Genomic DNA, 16,334 nt, shown 5'->3' on the forward strand with positions numbered 1-16,334 from the left:
CAACACTTTCCCCTAGAAAACCCACTTTGGGGCTAAATCAGGGGCCCACTGCTTATTTTTAGAGTTATGGCTGAATTTTCTTTAAAGTGATATCTGAGACAAATCTAAAGGGTGAAACATCTAGACTTTTCATCAAAATAGTATGTGCTCGCCTAATTGTGACACTGGTCACAAGAATACGCAGCCATCCAGCTTGGTGCTTGGCAGTTGCTGACGGTGACAGATTGCAGAGCTCTTTATATTAAAGTAATGACAGTTTGCTGATGATGACCGAAGTCACCAGCAAGTTGCCTTTTTAAAAAGGATTAAAGTGTGGAACTGCAGTTAACTGAAAACACATTGTTTGTGCCTCTTCTGTTCCACCAACTTTTGCAGTGGGTTCATTTGTTTTTCACAACTCTATGAAACATTCCTGGGTTGGCATTACTAGAGTCACCTTTGTATTTCAAGTACTGGGTCCAAGGTGCCTGAGAGAATTCAAGGCTTGTTAAATTGCCCTTCCCTAGTAAACACTTTACTGTATTGTGCCCTCAAGTTGTGAAGGCTCTGCAGAAGGAATGTGCCTGAAAACAAATAAGAGGTTAATGACCGCAGCACAAGTAACTTACATCATTAGTTACTTTGCGCATGACAGCATGTGCACACACAAGAAAGCTTTTCAATTGCACATGTACTGTTTTGCCAGAAACATGTGCTGTTTCTGCAAGGAGATATTTTATCTTGCATAAGAGAAGCCTAAGAGTAATCTTGAATTTCTTGCCTTCTGTGAGGTCATACAGGGAGGGGGGGGGATGCATTAGCCCACAGAGAAGTGCAAATGTGGATCTTTTTATTTTGATTGGCTAATCCCAAGCCAATCAGCTCCTTCCTTTCGTTTAACTTGCTCTTATGCTCTGTCCAAACTCAAGTTCACAGCCACATTGCTCGCTCTGCATTGCTGCTGCTCTGTTCTCTCCGCTGGCTCTCGGGCGGCAGCAGCAGGAACAGCTGCTTCAGCAGCAGCTGAAGTCTCAACTTGCTGCTAACCTGATCAGCTCAGGATACAGCTTCTATGTGACATCACGGCCAGATGTTTGGCAAAGCCACACCCCTATGAGGGTCTGAAACAATTCAAGGAGTAATAACGGACCAGCTCAGTCCTGCCGTCAGAATGCACCCGGGAGACTGGAGGAACTGCAGGCTTGTTATTGTGGACAACCTTCATTAATTTTGTTTCAGACAAAAAGCTGTTCCGGACGGGGTTTGTTTTGCTTGGTGTTTTCCCTGGATGCCTTTCCTCTTCAGAAAGAGAGAAACTGGGTGTGACCCATACAAAGAAAGTACTTTTCAGGGAGCTGTGGAGCCAGCTATCTCATTTTCTACAAAAAGGAAATCTCCAGGAGCGTGTATGTGGGTTTCTTGAAGGTTAACACAAAAGGGAAAATTGCAGTTGATTTATACACCTCAGGAGGCGTGAAAAATGGCAACAGCCGCCTACTTTGCCGCCGAGTGCCTTGTCTCCATGTCCAGCCGTGCTATAATCCACAGCCCCATGAGGGAACCGGCCCCTCAGACGGTTGGGAGAGCTCCCCCTCGCATCATCTCAAACAGAGCTGAGAAACCCGAAGTAAAAGAGGTTGGGAGAGACAATGGAGGTGGGTCCTCTGTATATGCTGTGGCCAGCATTTTAGCTGACCTAAACCAGCATGTTCCACCAAAGCTTTCCTCGCCTCAGGGGGAGAATCTTGAGAGCCTTGACAGAGGGGGGGCTTCTCTTTCTCACAAAGAGTTTGGGGAAGAAAGTGTCTTGCTGGCCGGCAAACGTGGAGGAGGCAGAGCAACCACACCTACCAGCTTGGGGGCACCGAGTCAGCCAAGCCCCAGACAAAGAAGCAGGCGAGGAAGATTCCGGACTGAGCCTGAATTACCTCAGAAGAAGCATAAATGCCACTATGCGGGATGCGAAAAGGTTTACGGCAAGTCGTCCCATCTGAAGGCTCACCTAAGGACCCACACAGGTTAGTGACTAGCTGGTCTATTTCCAATAGCTTTGTTGGGAGGAGAGGGAAGAGAAACTGGCTGATGTTCAGGCTCCCAGGACTGAAATCTGGGAGAACTTAATGAGAAAAATGGTACTGTAAACTAAAAACTTACAGTGCAGCTCTTGTTGCTTCTGTAACAGGTAGTTCAGCCGAGCCTGTCCTTAACAAACACAGAAGTGTAACTGTGACCTGCTGCCCTCCTTTCTTCACTATCTCTGCTCCCTCCTTAACCCATGCCCTATTTCCAGGCATTGTTTCAGCTTCCTCCACTTATAGCGGGCAGAACAGCCCTCCTAGGAAAAGGAGCATGTGGGTGTTGTTGCTATTTGGTTGTTTATTTTGAAGTGATGTGGAGACGTGGGCTATTTTGGTGCTCTCTATATTGTAAGTACTGTCTTTCGGTACTGTCTACATTTCTATGGTTTCTCTGCAGCAAACCTTCTGGCATCGCAAGCTATACTGAGACCCAATCTGTTAAAAGGTGGCCTAGAAATTAAAAGACTGAAAAGGAGAGAGGGACACATTGATCAGAATCCATAAGCAGAAACGGGGCACCCAAGAGCAACCAGCACAGAGAGTAGAGTGGTTAGTGTTTAAAGCAAAGTGTACCCTGGTGTTTCACAGAACAAAAACTGCCAATAATAGACTCAAAAATATAGTCACCTCTTTTCTTCAACAAATTTTCACAAGGAGGGGAAAAATCATCTTGGCAATTCATTGGCCACAGTGAGTAAACTGGCCTCTTTTCCAGCACCAACCATGGCTGGGGCTTGTTGTTGCCACTTTTGCTCTTATCATGGGAGCCGCAAGTCAGAGTGCAAGGAAGTCAGTGGCAACAGCCAGCCGTTTCTGGGTCCCCCACCTGCTCTCCTTATTTAAGAGTTGGCACTGCTTTTCAGTCCATATGACCAGTGGCTGCTGGTTACCCACTTGTAGTTGTGCAGGTTAATGATTTTGCAGAATACAAGGATGACCCAAGGCAGTTTGGTGCCTCCCACAACATGAAGCACAACCCACCAGGAAGTTCTTCCATGAAAAGACCCTTCAAAATGTCAGGATCTGTGCAAGCACAGCCATGGCCTGGCATAGGAACTCCCTTTAATTTCAAGCGGCTGTGAGAACTTCCTGGTGGGTTATACTCCATGGGCTGGATCTGCCCGCCTCTCATTCTGCCACCTGTAACCACACCCAAGCTGCAGCTGGGGTGAGGTGAGCTGCTGCCTCACTGTTGAGCTGCTTCTGACGCGCCCTTCCTCCCATTTTGTAGTAACCTCCAGAATAACCAACAAACCAGGGCTTTGCTTGGTAAAGGCATTAAAAACATGCTTTCCAAAGCACAAGTGACACCACCCTCCATACTCCTCTAAAAGCAACAGGCACCTCAGTCCTAAATGCTTGCTTTAGAATTAAGTCCCCTTTATTTGAAAGGGTATTTCTTCCAAGTTTGCATCCTTTGAGTTGCCTCTCCTGACACCCTCCCTTACTGGAGCTTTCATGTTTAATGAATAATAGCTATCCTCTCTGTTGCTACTCAAAGTTGGCAAATTGTAGATGAATCACGCCACACTCTGCTCTTGCCCAAACTTTCCTTCGCTTCCTTTAAACATGGAGACAAAGGGATTCTACGCTTGTAAACTGACTGGAAACTGAAGCAGAGGATGCTGCTGGGAAAACTCCCCTCTTTGATACAGAGAAGGAGGGCTTGGCAGCTCACGCCTCTGGGGAGAGGGAGGGGAGGGGAGGAAAGCGCTAGTAGACGTCATTCAGGAATGGGCTGGGGAAGTGCGAGTCATATAGGGACACTGGCTTGCCGCCCTGCTCTCCTTTGTTGTTCTTACTATTAAAAAAGAAACTCGCCTCATTCACTTCTTTCCTTCTGTGATGCAGGATTTAGCTGTGCTGTTTGTGTTGCTAGAGCTAGGTGGAAAACAGAGGTGGCAGCGACAGGGCTTGGTTGTAGGATTGGCTGAATCCCGAAGGCTTTCAAGCTTCTTTGTTTAACCATTTCCTACTCAGGCAGGACTCCAGAGACAGGAGGAAAACAGGCCTTCCCAAATTCCCCTTCTTGGCAAGGAGTGGGTCCCTCTTTGAAAACAGTTTGAGGGGGCTAATATTCTGTCAGTCCACCCTTCATAACAACAAAGCATTTTGCAGTGGCGCTCAAGGACCAGCTCACATTAATTCTTACTTCACTGGTTGTAGGGATAGTTGTTGGCCTAGAAGGTCAGTCCAAACTACAACAGTTTGCCAAGAGAAAGTAAAAGGAGGACAGGAAATGCTCATTTATAACAGCTATGCATGAACAGCTACAAGTCACCTTCCCTTCTGGGCTTTTTTTTCATGAGCAGAGATGTTTCCAATCAAATATTATTGACATGGACAGCAACCTGACAGGTAGAGAAGTGTATATCAGGTAAAATCCTCTCTCCCCTCCCCCAGTGTCCATTTCATTCAGCTTCATCCCCAAAGCCTATGGGATGCCTGCAAGTAGGACATGAGAGAAACATCAGCTGGTATTGGGAAGCACACTGCCTCCAGACATAAGGAAGAGCATAGCCATTGCGCCCAGTAGTCACGAACAGACACCCTCCCTGAATTTGTCCCATTCTCTTTTAAAGCCATCCCTCTTGGCGATCATCATTGCTTCCTGCTGCAAACTCCATAGTTTAACTATCTGCTGCATGAAGAATTTTATTTTATCTTTCCTGAATCTTCCAACATTCAGCTTCATTGGATGTCCATTGGATGTGTTACAAGAGAGGGAGATAATTTCTCTCTCTCTCCACTTTCTCCATACCATGCATAATTTTATAAGCTACTGTCATGTCACCACTTCCTTGTCTTTTCTCTGTAACAGGGGTCAGCAAGGTTTACCTTGCCTGAGCTGGTTCACTCCAGTGGAGATTCCTCTGTGGGCTGGGTCCTGTGCGCGTGTGAGTGCGTGCCCCCACAATTTCCGGCATCTGCATCTGCACAGAGCCAATTTCCGGCATCTGCACATGCGCAGATGTGATTTCCGGTGCCACAGAAGCAAGTCTCCATGCCGCACAGCGCCGGTTCAGTGCAGCACGCAGGGACTCACCGAGCAGGCGGCTCAGTTCAGGGGCAGCTCGTGGGCCAGTTAAATGACACCTGTGGGCTGCTTGTGGCCCATGGGCCTTAGGTTCCCGGCCCCTGCTCTATACTAAGAGTGCTTTGTTGGTCATAGAAGAGTTGCTCCATCCCCTTGATCATTTGGTTGGTAAAGGTAAAGGTAAAGGACCCCTGGACACTTAAGTCCAGTCAAAGGCAACTATGGGGTGCAGTGCTCATCTCTGCTTTCAGGCCAAGGGAGCCGGCGTTTGTCCACAGACAGCTTTCCAGATCATGTGCCCATCAGGACTAGACTGCTTCTGGTGCAACGGAGCACCGTGACAGAAACCAGAGCACACAGAAACACCGTTTACTTTCCCACCGCAGCAGTACCTATTTATCTGCTTGCACTGGCATGCTTTCAAACTTCTAGGTTGGCAGGAATTGGGACAGAGCAATGGGAGCTCACTCTGTCACACGGATTTGAACTGCCAACCTTCTGATCAGCGAGCCCAAGAGGCCCAGTGGTTTAGACCACAGCACCACCCATTCCCTTTTCATCTTCAAGTCCCCAAGGTGGGAGGTCTTGCTCCATTTCCAAAAAGTGGCTAAGTTTTGTTGAAGGGCCCTCTGTACTGAGAGGTAGTTTTGGGATAGAGAGGCAACGAATGAAAAGTTTGCAAAAGGGCTGCACTAGATGCACACCTATGGAATCATATTGTCAATAGGATCACATTGTGAGGCTCATGAATCGGATTTGGACTTTAAGTGCTGACATTGCTGAGGGCAAATAAAGCTTGTTTAAAGTGACTGCTGCTTCCAGGACTGTCCACATACATGATACTAGGAAATGGATGTGAATCAGGTAAATGAGAACAAAAGAAGTCTATCTAGAGTAACGCTTCACAAATAGTAGGTGTGACCTTTCAACACTGACAAGATGTTTGTGAAAATCACCCCTCCCTTTTTATATACGTCCTACTTTACACATTATAGCTACCTCAAAGAGGTCAGCTAAATTGTGGGACAGCTCCCCATGTGGATCAGGCTGTTTTATCACCACATTTCATCAAAAAATGTTTCAGGCAAAGTGAAAAGCAATTCAAAATACACAGCAATTGATCTGTTTCATGTGGGTGGTTCAGCATGCAGGAATAGCAGGAATAGCGAACTAAAGCTGTATTTACATAATGGAGTTGATGTGTGAACTAGCAAAGCTAGATCTGTTTTGTCAATATCCAGCAGAATTTCCCAAGCATTCCTCTGGTCCAGAAAAAGGGGCCATATGTCTTCAGTTATATGTCTTCCCGTTACTTGCAGTTGCACGCCATCATGGGACTTGAAGTTTAATCCTGCTTTGCATGGTTATGCCATGCTTTCTAAATCGATTGACTGCTTTTATGTCCCACCTTTGTCTCTCAGGAGCCCAAGGAGGCTCACATGGTTCTCCCCTCCTCATTTAATCTCCACAACAACCTTGTGAGGTAGATTTGGCTGAGAGGCAAGAGTGACTGGCTCAAGGCTTCAGGACCGAGTGCAGATTTCAATCTGGTCTTCAGGGGCCTAGTCTGACACTCTATCTGCTGCACTACACTGTCTCTAATGTATGAATTAGTGAATGAGCAATATTGCGAAGTAATCTTTCAATGCCGGCTTAAGATATATTTGATCATTCAGGCCTTTGGACAATAATGGAGAGTGGAAAGCCCTATGTGACTATCAGGGCTATTGCTGAAATACTGGAAATATTTTGCTGCCCATAAATATTCTCAGTGTTTCCCCCCCAGTTTTTAGGAACTGTATTTTTTATTGTGTGTTGTATTTTACAGAATTAGTCATGCAAGCTATCCTGGGCAGCTTGGAAAATGAAATAAGTAAATAATCAAGATCTACAAAAAGATCCAAAAGCTATTTGTTCAAAAGAGAAGGAATGACAGTATGAACAGGACCCAGGCAGATTCTAGCTGAAATTCTGCTTTGATGCTTCCACTTTTTGGTGGCTAACCTGAAACATGCTTGGATTTGGATTTCATAGGGCTCTGGAAAAACAGGCAATAATTCATACTGAGAACTTGATCTCCAGGAGAGAAGGAAAATAGTTCACATTATGACTGGTGAGATGGAGCTAATTTTCTATTTCTCCATCTAACACTTAGCTCAATACTACTTACTGTTGGTTTCTTTAAAAAATAAATAAATTATTTAGCACCATGTGTCCAGGCCGCCCTACCCACACGCCATCATTTGCCTCCCTAAAATGGGAGGATGGCAGACCCTGATGATCAGCCCAAAACTTCAGCTTTTTATGCCATCTTGGATTCAGCATTTGTTGTTTGCGCTGAGGACCATGGCTCCAAAGCACTGCAAATTTCTGCCTCAATAATATCTACCCCCGGTGTGTCTCAGTTCCTGCAGGAACAAAGTTGTGATGGAACAGGGTCACTTACACACCTTGCAAGACTGGAATAGCTTGTTCAGCATTTTATATGCCAGGTGAAAGTTAAGAGGAGCCCTTCAGGCAAAAAGCAGAGGATCACCTAATGATTGATTACACTCAGACAGAGACATATGGGACACCTTGTACTTGTTAGATGTGTGCGTCTCTTTTGTCTTTTTCCTTTAGGCTGCTGTGCTCATAAATAGTAGTTTTCCCACTGCAAGTTGATAAAGAAATCTAAACTCGCATGCCGGAAGGGAAAAGAAGAGTGCTGGAGTGAGTGGAAAACTGGGGCTGGGGTGGGTTTGTGCTGCCATTCTCTGCGATCGCAGAAAAATAATAATAGAGCATGGCACCAAGCATGGAATTCAGTTCATTGAGTAGTCCAACTTCAATTTAAGAAGGGCCAAGTTTCTAGCCCATATACTAATGAAATGTAAGTGTAAGAGAAGAACAAGTAGACCTGAAATGCCTGCTCTACCTCCTCGAAAGTAGAGGAGTGGGGCTCTGTGTTGCTCCCCAACTCCTTCTCAGGACTAAAATCAAAGAATTCTTATACATCTGCTTATCTTGCATAATCTACGCAGGTTACAGATACCATCTTTTTATAGCACAGAATTTAGACTGACAATGCAGAGCACCCTCACCCCCCAGCATGGAATTCACAAAGCCTTCAATATGAGTAGCTTCTGATGTCCCTTAGATCCCACAGCAGGAGCACTGGGACCTGTTTTGCCAGCCAAATGAGTGTGTGCTGCCCATGTGTTCATAAGCACAAGTTGTTCATCATACTTTAACCATAGTTTACATTTTCAAGAGTGTACCTAAAATTCATTGGTGTATAGCTAAAAAAATATGGCATCACGGTACCGGGGGAACTTGAAATACTTATTATAGTTAATAGATTTTTTAAAAGATACCTTTTACAAAACAGTCTCAAGATGAGTTACAAGCTATATAAAAAATACTAAATTTTAAAAACACTAACAGACTATCTTTGACCCCCTGCAAGACTGAAACCCCATCCTCCCAACCCTCAGCCTGACTCACTTCACAGAGTTGTTGCCAATATAAAAATTACAATGAATGCAAAAATTGGTGGCTCGTGGGGTTGCCTGAGCTTCCTTCCACAAGACTGACTACAGGAACTATTGGAAGAGCAACCATGATGTTTAGAGATCATAGTCTGGTGGTGCTTTTAAATATAGAATCAAATTATAGCCTTGCAGTCCTGCAGCATTTTTATCCTACCGGAGCTCTAGAAAGAACCTATTACTGTATTTTTTGGGTCTAGGGTAAGCCCCTGGCCCCATTCTGAGTTTTAGAAGTGGTAAGGAGGATGGGCAATGTGAAACAGGCCAAGAGGTTTCTGTACCACTCCAAATACATTGGGGATAACATCTGAATAACATTTAGTCACCAATAGCATTGAGATGCTGCCCCACCACCTGACATGCAGCATCCCTTCATATTTGACAGAATCTGACAGCTGATTTGCAACAGCATTGAATAAAATATCTGCTGATTTCCTCCATTTCATTTAATCAATTCATCACTCAGCCAGAAAATGCTCCATTGGAGCTGCAGGGAAGGGCATCAAAACCAGTCAGAAATCACATGCTGACATCAATGAAATGTGAATAGGAAGTATGATGGGGAAATTTTCAGTTTATAAAACAGAACTCCAACTAGAACATGTGCCAGAGATTGAACTAGTTTGGAAATTTTGTTTCAGCCACAGCTCTGTACCTCACCAGCACGTAAACAGCCTCCCCCAGGCCGCCTGCAATGTCTGAGGGGCTGAACCTGGCTCTCAACCCAAGAAGCAGTTACCACACAGCACTTAATGCCACAAGATTCCTGTGCATGTAGCCTTATTTAATAAACAAACAGGAAAGCAGCATCCCATCTACCTTTGCCGTCTAGGACACGTGAACAGCATATCTTGCTATTGTCCCTGGAGAGCCATTTTTGCAAAAAAGGCAGAAAGGCAGAAATATCCTACTAGCATGGAAATACCATCGACCATGACAAAACATTCTTAACAACAGATAAGTTGGTTTCCTTTTTTACTTGCTGAAAGCCTGTGTTAGATTCAAAACATTTGCCCCCTCTGCTGGGACAATCAGCCTCTGAGTAGGTGCTGTGTGCCCTTCCAACATTTCCCAGAAACAACAGCTTTCTCTTCAGGGAGGGGAGTATCAAACCCTCTCAACTTTCTTCTCTTTTCTTGCAAATTTAGTACAGTACTGATCTAAACCAAAACAAGCGTCACATGGTAACACAGGAGATATCTGTCTAGATTTCCCCAGAATTTTCCTCTTGGTGTCTTATCCCCAAAGCCCTTAAGGCAATGATAAAAATAAATAATTAAGCTTGCCTGGAGGGGCGGAGAGTTTCCCTGGCAAGAGTTCTCCAATTCCTCTTCAGTTTGCTTCCCATGGGAGCCCATGATTCCTTACAATTGACAAAAGTCCTGATAATTTCTGTAGGTCAAGGGAAAGGAGTGCATTCTAAATGCAAAAGAAGTGAAATTTGATTCCAGTCGGGGCAATGAAAGAAAGGCACCGCAGCCACCTGGAATCAAGGCCACTCCGCTGGGAAGTCTGCCGGTGGGAGCCCCAGCGATGTTAACAGAAGCTGTGCAAGTAAACTCTGCTATGACTGTCACTGTAAGGCTTCCACAATTGCCCTTTCCAGCGGTTAATTCACACATAAGATGGTACCTTTGGATGTTCTGTCTCAAGCACCACAGAGTCTTCATCTAGCTCTGAGGGGAAGAAAATGCTTTGTCTTTGCAGGGAGGGGAGAACTTCTCTGTTGGTGGTTTTAATTTTCTTCCTCAATTCCCGTTCATATACTACCACATCCTCCTCAAGCCCTCATTGCTTTTTTAAATAGCTAATGGGATGACCCAGCTCTTTGGGTTTGGATATGCTGATGTTGATAAATGTCTGCTCACAGGAAAGGGTTCATCCTTTGACACATAGAAAAGCTGACATTTTGTCTTGAATAGCTGGGGGAAGATTGAGAGATGTTGTGTTTCCTTCCATCTAATGCATTCCGGCTGTGTGTTTGCAGACATTCAGCAAACATAGTTGCAGCCTTGTGTGTGAACCAAGCAAAGGCAGTGTTGGATGATACCCAGTGACTGAGGTTATTGGGAAAGGAACCAGACTCTGTAGCAATAAGAGGATCACTCTGCCCAGGTTTGCCACTCTGTGACAGGGAGCTGCAGCCAGTCCTGTGTACCATACCTGTGAGGGAAGGGGGAGAAATTTGATTCAGTTTACATTTAAAAGCAATTTGTACTTCCCAAAACAAAACTTAGACAAAAACACAGCCACCCTTCATAATTTGCACTTCTCTGAATTTTGCAATGCTTTTCTCCAAACAAGAAAATTGTCCAGAAATGCATAGGCTTGGGTAAAAATGCACATATTAGTGAAAATAGCACACGCAAAAAAGTGTTAGGCCCTGCTTTGCAAAAATGTGTATACTGGGCAAAATAGCATACAAGCATGTGTATATTAGGATCAATTCACACTAAAATGCTGATGAATTTTTGTGAGGACTTCTAAATAAATAAAGTAAATTCTATGGCTAATGGGGAACTATTATTATTATTATTAATGGGGAACTATTTCCCCAGCCACTCTGGGCGGCTTCCAATCAAGTGTTAAAAACAACACAGCATTAAATATTAAAAACTTCCCTAAACAGGGCTGCCTTCAGATGTCTTTTAAAGAGAAGATAGCTGCTTATTTCCTTCACATCTGAAGGGAGGGTGTTCCACAGGGCAGGTGCCACTACCGAGAAGGCCCTCTGCCTGGTTCCCTGTAACTTGGCCTCTCGCAATGAGGGAACCACCAGAAGGCCCTCAGCGCTGGATCTCAGTGTCCGGGCTGAACGATGGGGGTGTAAATGAGAAATTGAGAGAAAACTAAATCCCTATGTGTACACTTGTAATATCTAAAGTGTATACCAAGTAATATGAGAAGAGGTCCTTGGCTTACCATCCATAATCTGATCTGGGAAGTTTAAAGTAGAATCTCTACACCGTTTCACATGTTAGACAGCAAAACACCTAGCTGTTGCCATCAAGAGTATTCAACAGGGAGCGAAAATTTGAGAGCACCTCTACAGTATAAATGCTTCCAACCTCCACCCAGTTTGCCATATTGACACTTTATATTTTTAGGTGTGTGCTTACTTTTAAAGATGTAGAATTAAATAATCTCAGGTGTACATCTAAAAAGGTAATGCATGAAGAAGTCTTTCTTACTGGAATCTAGACTCTCAGTTTGAAGGTCCAGGGTGGTCTCTTGTTTTAGTTGCTCTGCATTATAGCTCTCATTTTAATAAATTGGCCTTTGGACAAAAGAAAAAGTGGTGGAGGATTTTCTGTCTCTGGCGTCTATTTATCCAACACCCACAATTCCCCCTTCCAAACTCTTCTAGATAATGAGTCAAATGGCTTCATATCAGTTCCTTGGCAACATTAGCTAGAGATAATGACAAGGGAGTGCCAAGTGACTAATTAGCCCTGTTAACATATCAAGCTCACAATCGAGACAGTAGGCTTTGTTTTCCACTTTCCAACAGAAAATTAAGAGGGCAAAATGTATTAGATATTTAATGTTTTTTTTAAAAGAACAACATAAATTCACCAAAAGGAGAAGACAAACTGATTTAACAAGGTTAGCCTAACCCTCTGACCCTCTGTTGCAGATAACTGCAGTTGTGACTCAGAAATGTCTCTCTAAGCAGTTGGGCATGAACACAGGAGCATAGGAAGCTGTCTTCTAATGAAATAAACTCATGTAGCTCACACTAGATGCTGCTTTTTATTTATTTATTTAAAAGATGTAAAATGTTTAAGGTGGCTACTAAAAGGAAAGAAACAGAAATACAACAAAAACACCTGTTGTTGTTTAGTCATTTAGTCGTGTCCGACTCTTCTTGACCCCATGGACCAGAGCACGCCAGGCACTCCTGTCGTCCACTGCCTCCCGCAGTTTGGTCAGACTCATGTTTGTAGCTTCGAGAATAGTGTCCAACCATCTCGTCCTCTGTCGTCCCCTTCTCCTTGTGCCCTCCATCTTTCCCAACATCAGGGTCTTTTCTAGGGAGTCTTCTCTTCTCATGAGGTGGCCAGAGTATTGGAGCCTCAGCTTCAGGATCTGTCTTTCCAGTGAGCACTCAGGGCTGATTTCCTTCAGAATGGAGAGGTTTGATCTTCTTGCAGTCCATGGGACTCTCAAGAGTCTCCTCCAGCACCATAATTCAAAAGCATCAATTCTTCAGCGATCAGCCTTCTTTATGGTCCAGCTCTCACTTCCATACATCACTACTGGAAAAACCATGGCTTTAACTATACGGACCTTAACAAAAACACCTAGCACATCATTAAAATGAAAGCAACCACAAAGGAGCACTTTGGAAAATTTAAAACCAATGTTTAAATGAATCCACACACACAAAAAGGCCTTCCTAGAGAGGAAGGTCTTAGCCCAGTGACAGAAGATGGCCTCATTGAGCAAGAAGGAACAGGGTTTGGGTGTGACCATGAAAAAGGCTTTTGCCTTGATCCTTGGGCCCATCAGGACTTTGGGGCAAAGAGGAGGACCCAAATAGGTGATTCCATATTCAGCACATGAGCACTTCTGAAAAGTCATAGGAAAATATACTCAGGCATATGGTGTGGTTTTTTTACTGGGAGGACAAAACAAGTGCCAACTTGACATTCAAAACATTAATATAAAGCAACAATTCAGAATCTGTTTGAAGAGAAAGCATTGTTTCCACATTTTCAAGCACAAATGCATTTTTCTGTTGTCTGGCTTTGCACGTTTGGTGCAGGTCCAAACCTGGAAACCTGGAACGAGTCCATGTTGGCCACGTGGTTCCCAGTTCTGTTTTATAACTTCATGCAGGACTCAGTGTTTTTCCTCCTTTTCCACTCCAAATAATCCTGGATCAGCTGTTTGGATGTTAGCTCTTGCTGACCCAGCCAAAAAAGAAAGGAGAAACCACAACCCAAATTTAAGTGCAACCATTTCAGAAGCAATTCTTGAGGGATTTCTCCCTCTGTGTACACTTCTATTTTTGTAGCTTGCTGGTCACCCACTTGGCTTTTGCTGGAGATGAGGCCTCACGTGGTCAGTGAGATCATTATCTTACTGCATATTGTGAGACAACGGTCGGACAATGAGGGTTATTTAAGTGCAGACACAGAGGCCAGACAAATGTATCCTGTGTTTTGCAAAGCTTGCTATTTCAGTGGTTTATGTACAGAAGATACACTTGGGCTGAAAAAGAAAAATTGGTAACATTAACAGTGTCAACTAGCAACAAAGGAATAGTTTCTGAAGCTGTGCTCTTGACACTGAGTGCTGCAGGCAAATTAAATGAATAAACCCAAGCAGTTCTTGTGGATTGTGTCCACCAGGCAGTTCTCCTGCAAAGCCTCAATGAAAGAGAGGTGGACACCATTGCAGACAGAGGTGCCAGGCATTTGTTTTGCCTTCTTTGGGCTGCAGGGGAATGAAGTCCAGTCACCCAGCTAGGACTGCCAACCAGCTACTATGTATTGTACGGGTGCAATGACCAAAGCCATGGTTCCCTTCCAGGCACTTGTACTGAGGGTTAAGAAAAGAGCAAGCTCCAGATTATCTCTTTAGCACTTCCTGTAGTGTTAGCAGCACTGAAGTTATCTCCCTGGGGTGCAAGCCTGTGCAGTGTGTAGGGAGGTCTTGGGATGCCCGAACATCAGCCTCGCTGATGAGGTCCAAAGGAAAGCAGAGCAAGCTTGGCTGTAGGAGTTGCTGGGAGGCACTGCACAAAATGCCATCCAACCACCTTGGGGACTCCACTCCAGGTTTTACTCCTGAGCCTTTTCTTCTCCCAAGGACATTCCACAAGGCAGTAGAGGTTTAGGATCATGGTTTTCTTTCTCCTAGTTGGGCTACCTTCCTAGGTTGATGAGCCCCATCTGCACCCACACATATTTTAGAAAATATGGCTTGAAACCATGCAGAGAGAGTGCAGGGACAGATGAACACATAAGCAGAACGCCGGTTTATTAAGGGGAGAGATACATATGTCAGCTTTTACATACTCGTCTCACAAGTAGCTAAACCCAGGCATAACTGACATCTCCCCAGGGACAGCATAATATGAAAAAAACCCTTATGTCATTGTTCTTTGGCCTGTGAGCATTCTTGTAGGCTGGAGTTTTTCAGAGCAAGATCTCCCTCAGATGGACCTTTAAGAGGATCTTCAGTGCTGGTTCTTCTCGGATGTGCATTCTCCCCAAGATCCACAGGCTGTGGGGTGGTGGGTTCATCCTGTCTCTGTCCAAGACAGGGTCAGAGCTAGGCATGATACCAAGAAGCCAATATTTCTGAATGGAAGACTCTACCTCCCCTTCCCCCTCCCCCACATTCCTGCTCACACCAGAACTTCCAGAGGAACCTAGAACATGGCAGATCAAATAAGCCCAAAAGACACAGACAAGCACAATGGGACCCCCAAACAATGTGAGAAATAGAATCATAGAACCATAACACGGCAAGGGACCTCGAGGGTCATTCAGTCAGAGACATACCTAGGGTCCCATGTACAATGAGCTGTATCAGTCCCTCCCATGAAAAATCACATTACTGCAGAGAAGAGTGGGAAGCTTCTCCCACATTTGATCTTGCTAAGACAGCAGCTTTGTGTTCCCACAGACATCATACATCATACTGTCCATAGTCTGATAGGTGATGTTTGCGCCCCCTGCTTGAGCCTGCATCCCTAGAAGGGTCCAGTTTTGCCTCTGTTTCTAGTCCAACCCCTTGCAATGCAGGACTATCAACTAAAGCATTCATGACAGATGGCCACCCAGCCTCTGAAAATACAATATGTTGCAGCAATGATACATAGAAACATATCTAAAATGCAGCCAAAAAAGGTTGAAAATACAAAATTCCCATATGAATCTGAATCTAGAAAAAATTATTGTAGGGTTGTTACTGATGAGATGTCTGGAATGCATATTATTTCACTGCTTTGTCAAAACCTATTTAGAATCATAGAACGGTAGAGTTGAAGGGGACCCCATGGGTCATCTAGTCCAGCCCCCTGCATTGCAGGAATCTCAACTAAAGCAACCTTGGCAGATGACCATCCAACTTCTGCTTATAAAAAAGGAACTTCTCAGGGCTGGCAGCAGAACAGATCCCTCTGTTTTCTTATGTGCTTCTGCCCCGAAAACATATTTGGTACAAATAATCCTAAGTACTGTAACTTAGTCAGTAGGTTTCCCCCAGATGAGGCTTATTCTTTCCTGGAAGATTCAACACCAACCCCCCAAATTGGCAACCTGAGTCACTGAAGTCTCTGGCTCACCATCCAGGCTCTCCAGCAAGCACCACGGGGGAATCAAATCTAGTTTGCACTTAACAGGCATTTTTCAAAATGAAACCCAGAGAACAGCGCATCCATCTTTCTAAATTCACACTTGTATAACTTTTGCAAGTGCAGTTTTCCAGCCAAGTGATGTTTACAAAAATGTGTATGTTGGTGAAAATAACATACCAAAATGTGTTATAGTAGGGGTGATTGCTTGCAAACCTGTATGTATTGTACAAAATTGCATGTAATCAGGAGAAATTCAGACCCAGATGCTGATGTTGAATATGTAAGCAATCAATCAATCAATCAATCAATCAATCAATCAATCAATCTACATTTTATGTGTATATGTGGAGAGCTGAACCTGAAAAAATGAGAAACTGAAATCAAGATTGACAGATTCG

General features: G+C 44.3%; 1 protein-coding gene across 1 annotated transcript in view; it reads left to right on the top strand.

Annotated features, from left to right (window-relative positions):
• The first annotated feature begins 777 nt into the window (after positions 1–777).
• Positions 778–16,334, top strand: part of KLF13 (KLF transcription factor 13) — a 31,725-nt gene continuing 16,168 nt past the window's right edge. The window contains exon 1 of the mRNA XM_083712257.1: positions 778–1,997. Coding sequence (XP_083568383.1) covers positions 1,460–1,997 — 538 coding nt within the window. The 5' untranslated portion in view covers positions 778–1,459. The remainder of the gene's footprint in view (positions 1,998–16,334) is intronic.

The sequence above is a fragment of the Podarcis gaigeae genome (assembly GCF_964106915.1).
Source record: "Podarcis gaigeae genome assembly, chromosome: 14".
Lineage (NCBI taxonomy): Eukaryota > Metazoa > Chordata > Lepidosauria > Squamata > Lacertidae > Podarcis > Podarcis gaigeae.